Source organism: Hoplias malabaricus, chromosome 3 (assembly GCF_029633855.1).
Source record: "Hoplias malabaricus isolate fHopMal1 chromosome 3, fHopMal1.hap1, whole genome shotgun sequence".
NCBI lineage: Eukaryota > Metazoa > Chordata > Actinopteri > Characiformes > Erythrinidae > Hoplias > Hoplias malabaricus.
Genome location: NC_089802.1, coordinates 57,274,091 through 57,287,912, shown reverse-complemented (window position 1 = coordinate 57,287,912; position 13,822 = coordinate 57,274,091). Strand labels below are relative to the sequence as shown.

The following is a 13,822-nucleotide window of genomic DNA, read 5'->3' as shown; positions in this document are numbered from 1 at the left end:
CTGAGATCTTATTTTTTCATACGTATCTTTAAGTTTTGTCTCCAGCCCTTCAATAACATCCATCATTTCAGCCAAGTCTTGGTCAGAGCACTCTTCTTTAAGTTTCGTTCTTATAACTCTAGCTTGTTCTTTCCAGTGTTTATATAGCATGATGAATTTATTCTCCCTCTGAGAAGCCTCTTGATGCATTAATTCCAGCATTTTTGGGGTAATCTTTCTCTCCCGTAAAGATTTCCTGGGTTCTACTCTCTTTGAAGTGGTGGAGGTAGGCTCCAGCATAACTGTTTGGAGCATTTCTAATTTAGCATGGCTACCACATTTGAGTGACTCTAATCTATCCTGTTCTACATCATCCATCTGTGATTTTGATTGTTCATTAAACTGATTTAATTCTATTTGAGAAGGCTCAATTTGTTCACCACCCTGTGAATTTTCTCCTTGATATGACATTGTACACGTCTTAGAAAACACACTGTATACCACTAAGTTACTGCTTAAAATGTGTTTAACATTAACAGCTATTTAACTCTGTGCAACGTAAGTAGTGATACTAATGTATTCGCTCAAATAAACTATCTAGTGCACTATTGTTGATTACCATTAGAGCATTAATGACAATCATACATTCATCAAAGAAGAATAACAAATCAATTACTTTTCTCATCAATAAATCAGTGCATTTCTTTTGGCAGGTTTTTTTTTTTTTTTTTTTACGTGCTTAAACTTGTAGAGGTAGCTTCAGTCAAACCTGAAGGCGAGCCGCACTGTTCTGCATGAAGATGATAATTGAAAATGGCGCTGCACAACGAAGCCTGAGCAGAGGAGCTTTGTATTTGTAAACTACGCTGGTAAACGCTGCACTTCCCAGCAGCCAAACCTCTGTCTTTTCCCGTGGATTCAGCAAGCTCGTTTTGGGCCACGCGTTGCTCCAGCGACTGTGCTGCTCTCACTTTTACTCTGGACTCTCGGCCGCGATGGCGGTACGTTTTCACTGTAGCTACACTGGTCCAACAAATAACGGCCACGCATCATACAGATGTCTTTTGAAGCTTTATTTCTCACTCTTTCCTGCTCTTATTCTTCATCGGACACCGTGAAAACTACAAAAAAAATATAAACAAAAAACACTCAGTTCGAAATATATATCCTATCGGTCCCTCCTCAAGGTTTTTAAGCCTGTGTCCATTACTGAACAAATCCAGACATGATAGCACACAAACAGCAGAGAACTCTAATATAATCACATATATGTAAGATTTAGTCCATGTAAAAGTACACAAATGCACAAATTATAAAGCGTTTTACCGTGTGCGCCTCTTGGACCACATGTAGGATTAAATTATTAGAGACGTTAAGTCCTGTCTCTGCATCCTTGTTTGTCTTTTTCCCACAATGCCACCGTCAAGCTCTTAAATAAAGTCTTGTCATGTGACTAGTTTTTTATACAAACTCAATCTTTTTAACCTAACATATATTCAAAGTAATAGATTCCACATACATTTGTTACTATTGCTTTTTTAAACGTTTTTACATTGTATATCACAACACATGAAATTAAACATTTTAATAACATCATCCCAGAACAGTTACAAAAGATGACCAAAGCTGTATGAGACTTGTAGCATAAAGTATGAATATTTCAAAAGCATTGTTTGTCCACAAGTAACCTCTCGATGTTCATTTATCTGTGCACTGCACTGACACTGGGACAAACATTGCGACCGTTTCCAAGCATTTTATGTCTTGTTGGATAAAAATAGCAGGCTGCAAACTTTTTAAATTTGCTTTTATGTTTATAGTTGTTCCACGATGCTAAACATTTCTGGACTCAAAAAATAGGGTTGTTGAACGTTTCTTTATTTTTGTTATAAAAAGATGCATGAGCCTGTTTTTGAAGACAAATCCGTAAACAAAATACTGTACAGTTGGGTGTGTAACCAGGAGTCAATATGACTCAGTAATACATTGGAGCAAATGGTTACTTCTATCATAGCACATTTCTCAACTAATGTAGCACGAATATGAACACTGCTTAAATACGGTATTAAGTTAAACTGCAATATAAAAACAAGACACTAAACCCAATTACATGGGGATGCATCGGTACACTCTAGATTTCTTCCACAGATACATCTGAAACTATTTTTATAGATCTACACCAAGTATAACAATTCCTATCAACATGCAACAGGTCATGATTATTATATCAGAAGTGCATTCAGCTATGCCTATGTTCTCTGTGAACAATTTTCATTCAGAAAGAGTTATTTACACCTAAACTGCACATGCGACCTTTTCTTTATATCTGCCTCTTTCTGCCGGAGGTTGTTGACCCGATGCAGTTGCATCATTTTTCGAGTCAGCACATTTGGACTGAGTGGATGGAGCAACTTCTTTTGGCCAGAGTCACTGCTGCCTGTGTGACCTTTTTCCATTGATTGAGAGTTGCCCAATCAATGGGATTTAGTGATCACTGGAACTATGACAATGGCCTAATGGACATTTTTGTACATTTGAGGGAGTAAGAGCTCCCTCTCCCTGGTCTCCAGTAGATGCCTTTTCTGCGCAGAGGTCGACTCCTTGAGCGCATCCAGGTGTATCGGCCATTTAGATTGGTGTCACCACACGCGTTGAACCACCAACCACCTGGAAATTTTCAGCATGTGAATTTAAGTTGGTGAAATTGTCAAGACTGACTGTTATTTAAAAGCTGAATATGTATGTTTGTAAATTTGGCTTAATGATTTGCGGATTGTGATTACAATTTAATGTTTATATTCTAATATGTTAATATTTTCTATAGATATATAGGCCATTTTATGTCAAGAATTTCTGCATATACTGGGTTTTTTTTGTGTGTGTGACTTGCAGACTGATTGTAGTGTTCCAGAATTCTAGTTCTCAAATTCAGATTATATTATGGCAACCCAAAGGAAAAATGTATATCTTCTTTTTTTATTTCAATTTTTAGTTTACTACATTTGAACACAACACCTGTCCTTCACATTATATAAAAATGTAATGATGAATAGATCAATAGAAATGCTCCAAAAAATACTTGGTATAAAATCTATACATTGCTTTTTCCTACTCCTCTACAGTTGATGTTTTGGAAATACATATATTTTTTTGACAGTGAAGATGTTATATATGAGATTATGTTTTATGTAAATCACATTTTATTCAAGCTCAATGTTAAATTCTTTAATATACTCATTACAATATGTAGAAAGTGTTTGTTTTACCTGTGTAGTTTCGGGCGCAATTGGAATCCTCATGGTTGTCATTGTCGTTGTCTTTGGTGGAAAACATCATGCCCGTGTGGTTGCTCATGGCATCCGGCAGATTTCCAGACAGATGTGTGAGATGGATAGTGTAGTGAGTTTCTGGACCGTCCAGACTGAACATATACTCAATGAATCTTTTCTCTTCTTTCCAGTCCTCCAGCTGAATGTTTAGAATATATTCACCCTGTTTGACAATGGAGTAGATTTTTGCCAAGCCCAGCCAAAATTCATCTGCAACATAAAAGATACCTTGATTGAGCAGGAGAATCTCAAAGTATGTAATTTGCTAGGGCTGTTCTGGGTGAACTACTTTTGTCAGTCAACATTTGTAAAAGCTTACACAGGCATTCACAACAATCTTATTTTGGTTTTCATTAGCATGAAAGGTTCAAGACAGGTTTTGAACAAGATCTTAAACCTGTTTATTTTGTGCAGATTTGACTTGTCAGTCTGCAGCATTCAATATTCACCCAGAGAGGACTGTGAGGAATGAGAAATTGCAATTTCACCCGAAAGTCAACTTCTCTTCTCCCATGTAGGCAATGTTTTACTGGTGTATTTCAGAGTGCAGTGACATAATTGTGTGCTGGGAGTGACACCAGACATTTGCTCCCGAAGCCTGTTTGAATTGCAGTTGGCAAGACTCCAAGTTTAGTTTATGTAATGTGTGCTGCTGCAGAATCAGAAGGCAGTAGTGCTCACATTGTAAGCAAATATGCCCAAAGATGCATTGTGTAGAGAATTTGCATTGATTTACAAAGTATGGACTGTATTTGACTTAAATTCTAGCTGGTCATTTGTTATTTATTGCATTCATTTTGTTTACCTACTTTCCAAATTTCCAAATCCAAGTTCATATTTGTCCCAGTTCTGGTCGAAGTCAACAGACCCATCCAGTCGGTGTTGAATGACTGTAGCTGCCCCATCTGCAAAGCCAAGAATTGTAGAGGGAATATTTAGAGACTAGATGTTTTGTCGGTTTAAGCTTAATGAAAAATGTGATTTCACTGGCAACTATTATTCAAACTGTGCCATTAGATTTTGGGTCACAAGGCTGAAACAAGATGTGGTCATTGAGCTGATGCATTTCATTTGTAGCTTGTATCCAAAGTATTTTACTGATTTTTGTAGGCAACATCATTGTTGAGTTGACTTGAATAGATTGTTTGACTCTTACCCAAGCTGATTTCGCAGTACACGTTGAATGGCTCTGATTGATTTGGTTTGATTGGGTAAACTCCACTTTTTCTCTGTCCTCTACTGAACATTTCACTGCAATCTGTGGGAAGGTCTGAAAGATAATGTTTATAAGAGCACAGCACTGCACAGTTCAAATATTCACTAATTGATTATATTTAGAGTTATTTTCTCTATATTCTCACCATTTGTTTCCATAGTTGAGTTAGTTGATGTACTTGTTAGGTACTTCAAAATTTCTGGTGACTCTGGACTTGACTCTGCAGATTTGTCAGCAGTTTCTTGGAAAGTTTCATAATTTAGCTGAAATGATTATGTGACAGTTTAACAAGTGCAATTATGACTTAACAACACTGCACCACTTCAGTTAACCTGATGCCTTTGCATATTTATGTAATGCACTGTTTGTACCTTCTCTTCTAAACTTTTGATTTTGTCTTTCTGAGAGTTGAGCTGCTCATTCTGCTCTCTCACTGACACCAGCAGGTCTTTGATGGTCTTCTCCTGAGTATTGATTAGATCCTGTAACAATAAACCACTTTTCAGTGCTTATGTTTCTTCAATTTACAATTTTATTATAGTGGAGACAAGCAGTTTGTATGTTTTATCTTTGTTTCTTGCTCTGAAATGTGAATGATAATTTTTGTAAGCAGTAGGAATTCTTTAAAACCACCTTGGTGCAGTATGCTTACAAATATAGAGATAGCAGTCTGAGATGGAAATGTTTGTCATCTGAATCTGATCCACTCACCTTCAGTGCTGTGATCTCTTGTAGCTGTTCTAAGGGCACCATGCTTTGAGACAGGCCTTTCAGCTTTTCCTCCAGACTGCCCACTTTGCTCTGCAGGTGACTGCGCTCTTGCAGAATTCCATTGATCTTGCTGTTGATCTCCATTGACAAATTGCGGATCTCCTCATTATTGGCCTGCAAGAAGCTGGTCGTTTCCTTCAGCTTCTCTTCCTCTTCCTTGATCTCGCTGGTCACAACCGAGAGCTGGTAGAAAGAGCGGTCAAAGATATTCAGCTTCTGGAAGATGTCGTTGATTTGCCCCTTGGTTTTGTGCACAAATTCTCGCAGGCTCTGGCCAAGCTGGAGGAGGCCATTAGCCAGCAGACGAACATCGTCAAGCATGGCAAAGCGGGACCTGGATTCTGTCGGTTGTGGAGTGTTGAGAAAGGGTGGCTCAGTGACTGTTTGCCGGGCTGCACTAATGGTGCTAAAGGTCCCCAGGAAAATCAAGACAGCAACCTTCATTTTGATTTCAGACTTCTGCGGTTACATTAAGTTCTGGTCTAATCACACGTGGTGTCTGCCCTCCTTCTTTCCCTCTCCCTGCCTGTTGTGAGAACAACAGCAAGTGAGCTTGCTGCCTTCAATATATATACCTCTGCACAGGGAGGGGAGGAGGGATTTGTCGATCATTAAACTGGTTATGCTTGCTAACCTCCACTTGCCAAAAGGGGGGGGGGATGTCTCTTGGGAGGCTCCATCAGAGCAAACAAATTACAGCTGCATGCACATCCACCCCCCACATAGCCCACCATAACCTCCCACCGCACATCCATAATGCAGCCTGCCATCCCTGTGGCTCTGCTGCAGCTGATAAACAGAAAGGAACAGTGCCACCAAAGCGCTAATGAATCATCGGCCCGATCGATCTGATCATTGCCACAGCCACACTCCACTGATGGGACCTGGTGCTCAAGTGGGAATTAATAATAAAAGTACGCAATTTATGCCCCTTGGTTTGATTTAATAGCTTGCTGAATCAGCCTCCCATCACTCTCTGGTGCCACTGTTGGTCTGCAAGTCTGAGGATACCCACCGCTGTTCACCTCTGTAGCTACCACTGCTAGATATGACTTTAGCAAGTGTCCTGTGCATTTTAGGTACATAATTTAACTTTAGCTTTATTAAAAAGGTGAAAAAGTGCTGTATTTTTATTAGATGCTGCAAAATAGAGCATAGAACTTGAACTCACTTCATAAACTCGAACTTCATTTCATTAAAAATAAATAAATAAATGTAATTCATTGCATTAATTATGAGTTTCATTAATGAAATTGATTTGTTCTGTTTTTGGGGATAATATTGTATCCAAAATATGTATGAATTTTGGTTTAGACAATTTAAGGATGGTGAGTATGATGCTAAAATGGCTTTAATTATTTATTTTTGTACGTATATTTATACTTACTTTGCAGTGTTTTTTTTTTATTTTTTTTTTTTATATATATAAAGTTTGTGAGTGAATGTGTTGCCCTGTGAATGATTGTTGGCCAGTGATTTTGGGTCGGCTCCAGATCCACCCCAACCCTGAATTGGATTACAGAGAATGAAGGAAAAATATTTTAAATCTTTTTTGTACACCTAATATTCAAATGTATTATAGCACAAGGGCAATAGTTAATGTTCTGAATGCAAATAATTATGTGGTCTTCTTTTGATATAACTTCCTAAACGATTTCTGAAAAAAATTCTGTATCTCATAGACAATGCACAGGCTGACATGTATTTTGGGTCTGTGCACATTATGGATGTACACATTAACAATTATCCAACAATAACAGTTAAACAGTTAAAAATTCGTACCTATATAAAAAATAAATAAATAAATGAAAATGCTATATGTTACAAGAAAAATCAGTCAGCTAATTGGAGCATGTCAGTATGTGCAACCAGCCATATCTGCCTACAACTTATTCTGAGCAAAATGAAGCAAGCAACAAGAATCACTATGTGGGACATTTCAGCTGAAATGGTGACAGGGTGGTTTGTAAGATGGACCCTGCAGGATGGAAATATAGCAGTGGTAAAAGTACAGTGCAATAGCAGTTGTGAACTGAACATTCACAAACATCAGGTGGTGGAGGCCAAAATAAATTGCTGTCTGTGTTAGCAGGGAAGAAATATGATTTGCAATGGTATGAGGAGGTGAAATTGTTGGTGAAAGATATTTTGTCCATCAGTATGTTCTGTGGTGAGTGTGAGTGGTTCCATGTTCTGTCATTATCAGGGGGACCAGTCGTTCGGGAATCCTAGCCTGGCCCCTGGGGCCATGCTGTGGCTAGTTCTCCATAAAAGGAGTTGCCTTTGGATGTGACAGCATTGCGCCATCAGCCACATCAGTTGGTCTTTAAAGGTTGGTTAATGAGCGTAAGCTGTGGTCAGAAGAAAATCGAAATGAGCATCCCTAGTACACAAACTATTTGCTTTGAAACCATGCACTCTCTGTGTGGAAGACAGAATGCTGTGGCCTGTGTGTGATCTGTAGACAGAGCAAGCTGATTTTGTGTGCCGAGGGGCCTAGTGGTATGCAGAAAGATTTAATGAGATGGACTGAAGATTTGAAAATAATGCAGGCAGAGTTTGTATCCAGTGGATCTCCCTAAGCAGTAAAAAGCCAAACTGTGCCACATTTAAAGGAACACTATAGTATTTCTCCCCTAAAATTACAGATTCTAAATGATCGTGATATTCCACTGAGCTGTAATAGGCAGAATAGCGCCTCTGTGACTCTATTCTCCCTATGCTGGGTTCTCTGCTGGTTTACTGTACTAAGCAACTTCTGAATCACGGTGCAGAGGGCTCTCGCGAGAAATGAGTAACGCTTTAGGGCACAAATCTCACGGGTGGTTACCTAACTACAAGAAGAATCTAATATGGTATTTCCAGTAGGACATTATAGCAGATAGAACAAGGAGGAGAAAGAAAGAAAATGAGTAGCCATACAAAAGTTAATACTGGACTGAATTAGAGTGAGCTGAAACATACATGTGGACACAAGCCCTTATTTCATGTGTTGTTTTTTTATTTAAAGATACGTTTTGTTGACAATAGTGTTCTAAAGTTTTTAAGAGATCTTGTGCAGTGAGCCAGGGTTTGTGCCTGCGAACTTTAGCTGGATTAGGGCACTTTTTCACGTTAGACATTGATTCTGGTAATAAGTGCTTTTCTCCAGTTGCTGTGTGGATTAAATGGCTAGAGTTACACTTTGTGTAGGTGGAACCCAAGCTTTCTTGAAGACAGGGTTTTGAGAGTTATTGATGAACGAGGGTGAGTGGTAGCACCTGCTAACTTTAGCTCACTTTTTAGCGTTGGCAGTTCTGGTAATAAGTGAGTTTTTTGTCAGTTGCTGTGGTTATAATAACTACAGTACCACCAAAATTACACTTTATGATTGTTATAACAAGGTCCAGTGTGTTTTATGAGCAGAATATGGGTTTTATCATGTAATCAACCCCAATTTATTCGATTACACACATTCCCCTGCTCAACATAAGTTGAAGCTCTGAGAGACATTTGTGACTTATGTAAACATCACTGGATGTGTGTGTAAGAGAGATAGAGAGAGGTATGCATGTGTTTGTCTGTGAGAAAGAGATAGAATATGTGTTAGTAGAGGCTCCTGCAGCCAGTCCTGTTTATGTGTGTGTGAGAGAGAGACGTGAGTGAGACTTGATTTCACTACAGTACTGTAAACTGTGAATTACACTTAACAGCACGTAGGGGGAGCTCAAGAGACAAATAATGCCAAATCTTACATTGTATTCCTTTAAGACTGCTACTCCACATTACTGCTAATAAACTGCATGTGCATATTATCACTGTTTAAGTTTTACATGGAACAAATGGTACATAATTATTTATAAAATAATCCCGTTATATGTCCTTACATTAGGTTAATGTTAGGAGTGCGCATGTTCTTCTGTTGTAAAGTTTATAAATAGAATCTTTAGATTCTAGGATTTTTATTTCATGATTTTGCAATCCATGTTTTTTTAAGATTTTACAGTTTCTAGTAGTAGTAGTATTGTATATGTTTGAAGAAAACAGGTGGTTGTTTGTGATTATGGTTTTGATCCATTGTTCACAGTTATATATCCCAAGGGTACACTAAGTTTATAAACTGTCACTAAATTAATTTATTTAGTGGTTTCACTGGTCATAAGCAGTTCTGTATTGGATGAGCTATTCAGGCTCACTTTCAGTTATATTAATAACATGGCTGAGCGTGTGTGGGTGTGGGTATGTGATGGACTGTCATCCAAGGTGTGTTCCTGCTTGGCACCCAGTGATACCATGTAGAGTCTGGACCTACTGCAACCCTGAATAGGTTAGAGTGAATGAACAAAGGAACATGGAGTAAACTAAACTAGCTTTGTTAGGTATTAATTTGTTTAATTAACTTCTTGTTAGAACAACATGTTCTTAGTGTTATTGATTATTTTATTAATTACTAATGTTCTCTGTAATCATGTGTTGGCTTATTATGGATGATATTCCTTTAGAACAAACTAGCAAATATTATATTAAGTTTCAGTTAAAGTGATCCATTAATAGTACTGGGATTCAGCCTTTTCTTTTGTGTAATGAAGCTGTAGATTAGTAAGAGCCTGAGATAAGCAGAGGAAATAGAAAATGGAATAGAACACGTTAGAAGAGGAGAAAGAAAGTGCATGAGAGAGGAGTGCTCTCTGAGCTGTGTGTGACCCTGCTCTTCCCAGGGGACAAGCTCCACGTCATTGTGGTGTGTGCAGCATGTCACCCCAGCAATACACTCCTTTACTCCCTGCTCTGAAACTTCCTAGTCTGCCTGAACCACACAAGCTATTTTAAGCCAAGCTCAACTGTTCTTATTTAAAGTCTATTATGTGAGAACAAATGTTGCATAAGTTAAATAATTATGATTAGATAATCTGAAATTATTTTAAAACTGCTTGGTGCATGTATGAGGGTAATGGTTATCTTCATTTCAGTCTGGTGGGAAAATAAGACAAATAAACAAAAAAAAGACTTTACTAAATAAATACTACTGATATATTTAAATTCTAGCGAACTATATACTATGACATATAGGATTGAAAAAAAAATAGTATTTATGGCTTTTTATTTACTGAAGTGTACTGCTTTGAGCAGTTTCAGTAATGAGTCATAGGTTACTAGAGTTTGCTGTCAAATGGGCAACTTGTTTAACCATTTATTAACTTGGTCAGACAGATAAGTTGATAACACAGATTTGGGATGAGATAAATTAAGGCAATATGAAATGTATTAATCCTCAAGAAAGGAAATTCTCAATTAGCCATGAAATGTTTAGTTCTTTTTTTATGTAGTGCTGGAGCTATCAGATTAATTCTACTAATAAACCCTAAATGTGAGTAATCACCCAAATCATTTTCATAAATCCAAGAATCCGTACTTTCAACCTACTGACATCAGGTCCAGGTCTTCAGTAAATTTTTGCATGATTGTCAGTGTGGTTTAAAATAAAGTATGACTTACTGTGAAGTATGACTCTCAAAATTCCAGTTTGAAAGTAAAGAAAAAAAAATGGGAACTAAACATGTTTTGACTGATTAATTCATTTTGGTTAGTTGGAAAATTTGATGTCTTTTCCCTTTGTGTCCCTTAGGAATCTGCTGTATGTGAATCCTCAGAGCCTGAATTTTGCCAATCGACAAGGCTCTGCCCGCAACATCACAGTGAAAGTGCAGTTTATGAATGGGGAGGACCCCAGCAATGCAATGCCTGTAAGTGCTGATTCAGACATATGTACATACACATAGCATGTTTTATCAGTAGTTGACACAGTGGATGTACAATATGGGCAGAAATAAAATGGCACAATTATGCCACCTGTATTATAAGACGTGATACTGTGGTCTGTGACCAATTTGGTCAGTATAGATACATGTAATAAATAAGGATTTAATAATGAATATTAACAATACAAAATAACAGTCAAGCTTTACAGACTAAATGGCTTCTTGTCTGTCTTTTGCTGTAACAGTAAAGCTGTGATTTGTATCTATTTTGTCTTTTTACCTACAGCACCAAACACAAAACAGGGATGCTGTTTAAATCTCTGTAGAAGTTGTAATAGTTGTCAGCTGATGTTGCTGTACTAAATACATTTAATTTGACTTTAATTCTTACTGCCTTTGTTGCATATTTTAGGTAATATTTGGTAAATCCAGCTGTGCAGAGTATTCAAAAGAAGCATACACTGCTGTGGTGTATCATAACCGGTGAGGTTAATCCCATAATTATTTTTTAAATTTTATATATTTTTTAAACATCTATGCAATTTCATCTTTATACTTACAATCTAGGGTTTCCAGTGCTCTCATGTTAGCTCAAAATGTTGTCTTTCATTGAGAAGAAGTACATCTCCCATCTTGTTTTGATTTAGTTTATGGGACATACACGATGCCACCAGTTTTTAAACTTTGCCATCTCAGCTGATGTTAAAGTCTGGAAGTCATGATACATAGTAAATGTAACCAACTCTGTCAGCCCACACACATTTTGAATGGACTGCACTTTCATATTATTTGTCTTTTTGTCCCCTGTATTTTCTGTCTTGTATTTTAAGATCCGTATTTGAATTAGACAAACTGTTAAGCTGATAACTTATTTCAAGTTTGTGAAAATGTTGCAGCAGTTACTGAAATTTCAAACTGAAGATGTTTTGCATAATGAAACATTAACTAAACTAGGATGTAGGTTTAAGGACCGGTTGGGTCATTAGGTAAGCGTTTTGTTTCAGAATAATAAGCCACGTTGCTTGGCACAAGTCCTTTGTAAAAAGACATGAGACGTGGGTAATGCATGTATTGCTGTTCACTTATTCATTATTCAAATCAAATCTCTGTTAGCATTTTATGATGCACACAGTTATGCAGAAAATAACACAGATAAATCAAAAAAGATTTTACTGAATGAATGCTACTGATATATTTAAATTCTAGTGATAATACAATGATATACATCCAATTTTAATGACTGAACTTTGGGGGGGGGGGGGGGTGAATAAATGTGTAGTTTCTTACATTCTGCTTTTATGTTGTGCCTTGTTAGATCTCCAGATTTCCATGATGAAATTAAAATTAAGCTACCAGCCTCACTCACTGACCATCACCACATCCTCTTCACTTTCTACCACGTCAGCTGCCAACAGAAACAAAACACTCCTTTGGAAACTCCAGTTGGATACACGGTATATGCTTCTAAAATGCAGAAGTTATTCTACGGCAGCAATATACACAGAGTTTTGTGCGCAATACTTGTCTTTGACATCTTACCTTGTTTCCTGATTCTTTGGCAGTGGATTCCTATGCTGCAGAATGGACGTCTGAGAACAGGTCACTTCTGCTTACCTGTGTCTCTGGAAAAACCACCCCAGTCATACTCTGTTCTCTCTCCTGATGTAAGACCCTTTCAGATGATTTCCAAATGGAGTTGACATTAGTTTGGTTTAGTATATATGTCTGTATTCCTAGTTCTGCTGATAAATCATGAATTTCTGTGAACCTCTGTAGAATAATATTGTGGGATAATTTAAAGAACTAGAAAATGGATCCATTGAGTAATTTAATGTGTAAAATGTATCAGTTTATTGAAGCATTAATTAACAGTAATATCATGCAATGCAAACACAGTTATTCCATTCATGTTTTTGTAGGTTCCTCTTCCTGGTATGAAGTGGGTAGATAACCACAGAGGAGTATTCAATGTTGAGGTTGTAACTGTGTCTACGATCCACACGCAGGTGGCTTGATTCTATTACATACATTTCTGAAATGGCTCAAATGTCTTGCATTTCTAATCCTGTTAAGCTTAAAGTTCTATTAACTTTGTTGAATCTGATCTTTCCTCTTCCCCAGGACCAGTATCTGGATAAATTTTTTGCCCTGGTGCACGCACTTGATGAGCACATGTTTCCGGTGAGGATAGGAGATATGCGGATCATGGAGAACAATTTGGAGGCGGAGCTGAAAGCAAGCATTGCAGCTCTGAGCTCCTCTCAGCTGGAGCCAGTGGTGCGCTTCCTTCACCTTCTGCTGGACAAGCTAGTACTGCTGGTGGTGCGGCCACCTGTCATCGCAGGACAGATTGGTACCCACAGCCCCTTTCATTATTTGTATCAGTAAATCAATTACTCTGTTAAGGATTATTAGTAAATGTTCTTTAAAAACTCCTCTGAGACCTGTACATTGTTAATATGCTATTTTAGGCCTACCATGACGTTTAGCTGAAACTATTGAATATTTTCAACAACAATTCAGTTGATGTTTTAATTGCATCTTTGCCATTGTTTGGATTTATAGAATTAAAAACCCAAAAGGTCAAATTGGTTGATTAGTTTTCTCAGCGTTTTACCCCTGGATACTATGCAACTTTCAAATAACTCAAAGCAGCTCAAATACAGAAACATTACCGACTATTTCCTTCTAAATGCATTATTAAACTCCAGAATATTTATTATGTCTAAAGTAATCATGATGCTCTGCATTATACATATTTTTCATCTTAGGCTTTTCTAATTTCTTGT

At 37.4% G+C, this 13,822-nt stretch overlaps 2 protein-coding genes across 11 annotated transcripts in view; one reads left to right on the top strand and one right to left on the bottom strand.

Moving 5' to 3' along the window:
• Positions 1 to 13,822, top strand: part of dock7 (dedicator of cytokinesis 7) — a 63,832-nt gene that overhangs the window by 24,195 nt on the left and 25,815 nt on the right. For all 10 annotated transcript variants that reach the window (XM_066664637.1, XM_066664635.1, XM_066664634.1 and 7 more), the window contains exons 15-20: positions 10,901 to 11,018; positions 11,446 to 11,516; positions 12,349 to 12,487; positions 12,596 to 12,697; positions 12,953 to 13,039; positions 13,155 to 13,386. In XM_066664637.1, the coding sequence (XP_066520734.1) occupies positions 10,901 to 11,018; positions 11,446 to 11,516; positions 12,349 to 12,487; positions 12,596 to 12,697; positions 12,953 to 13,039; positions 13,155 to 13,386 (749 nt within the window). The remainder of the gene's footprint in view (positions 1 to 10,900; positions 11,019 to 11,445; positions 11,517 to 12,348; positions 12,488 to 12,595; positions 12,698 to 12,952; positions 13,040 to 13,154; positions 13,387 to 13,822) is intronic.
• On the bottom strand, positions 1,047 to 5,818 carry angptl3 (angiopoietin-like 3). Its single transcript, XM_066664989.1, has 7 exons — positions 5,236 to 5,818; positions 4,896 to 5,006; positions 4,670 to 4,787; positions 4,465 to 4,578; positions 4,118 to 4,213; positions 3,246 to 3,518; positions 1,047 to 2,646 (listed from the first exon to the last, which is right to left on the bottom strand). The coding sequence occupies exons 1-7, from the start codon at positions 5,737 to 5,739 to the stop codon at positions 2,480 to 2,482; spliced, it is 1,383 nt and encodes a 460-aa protein (XP_066521086.1). The 5' UTR covers positions 5,740 to 5,818; the 3' UTR covers positions 1,047 to 2,479.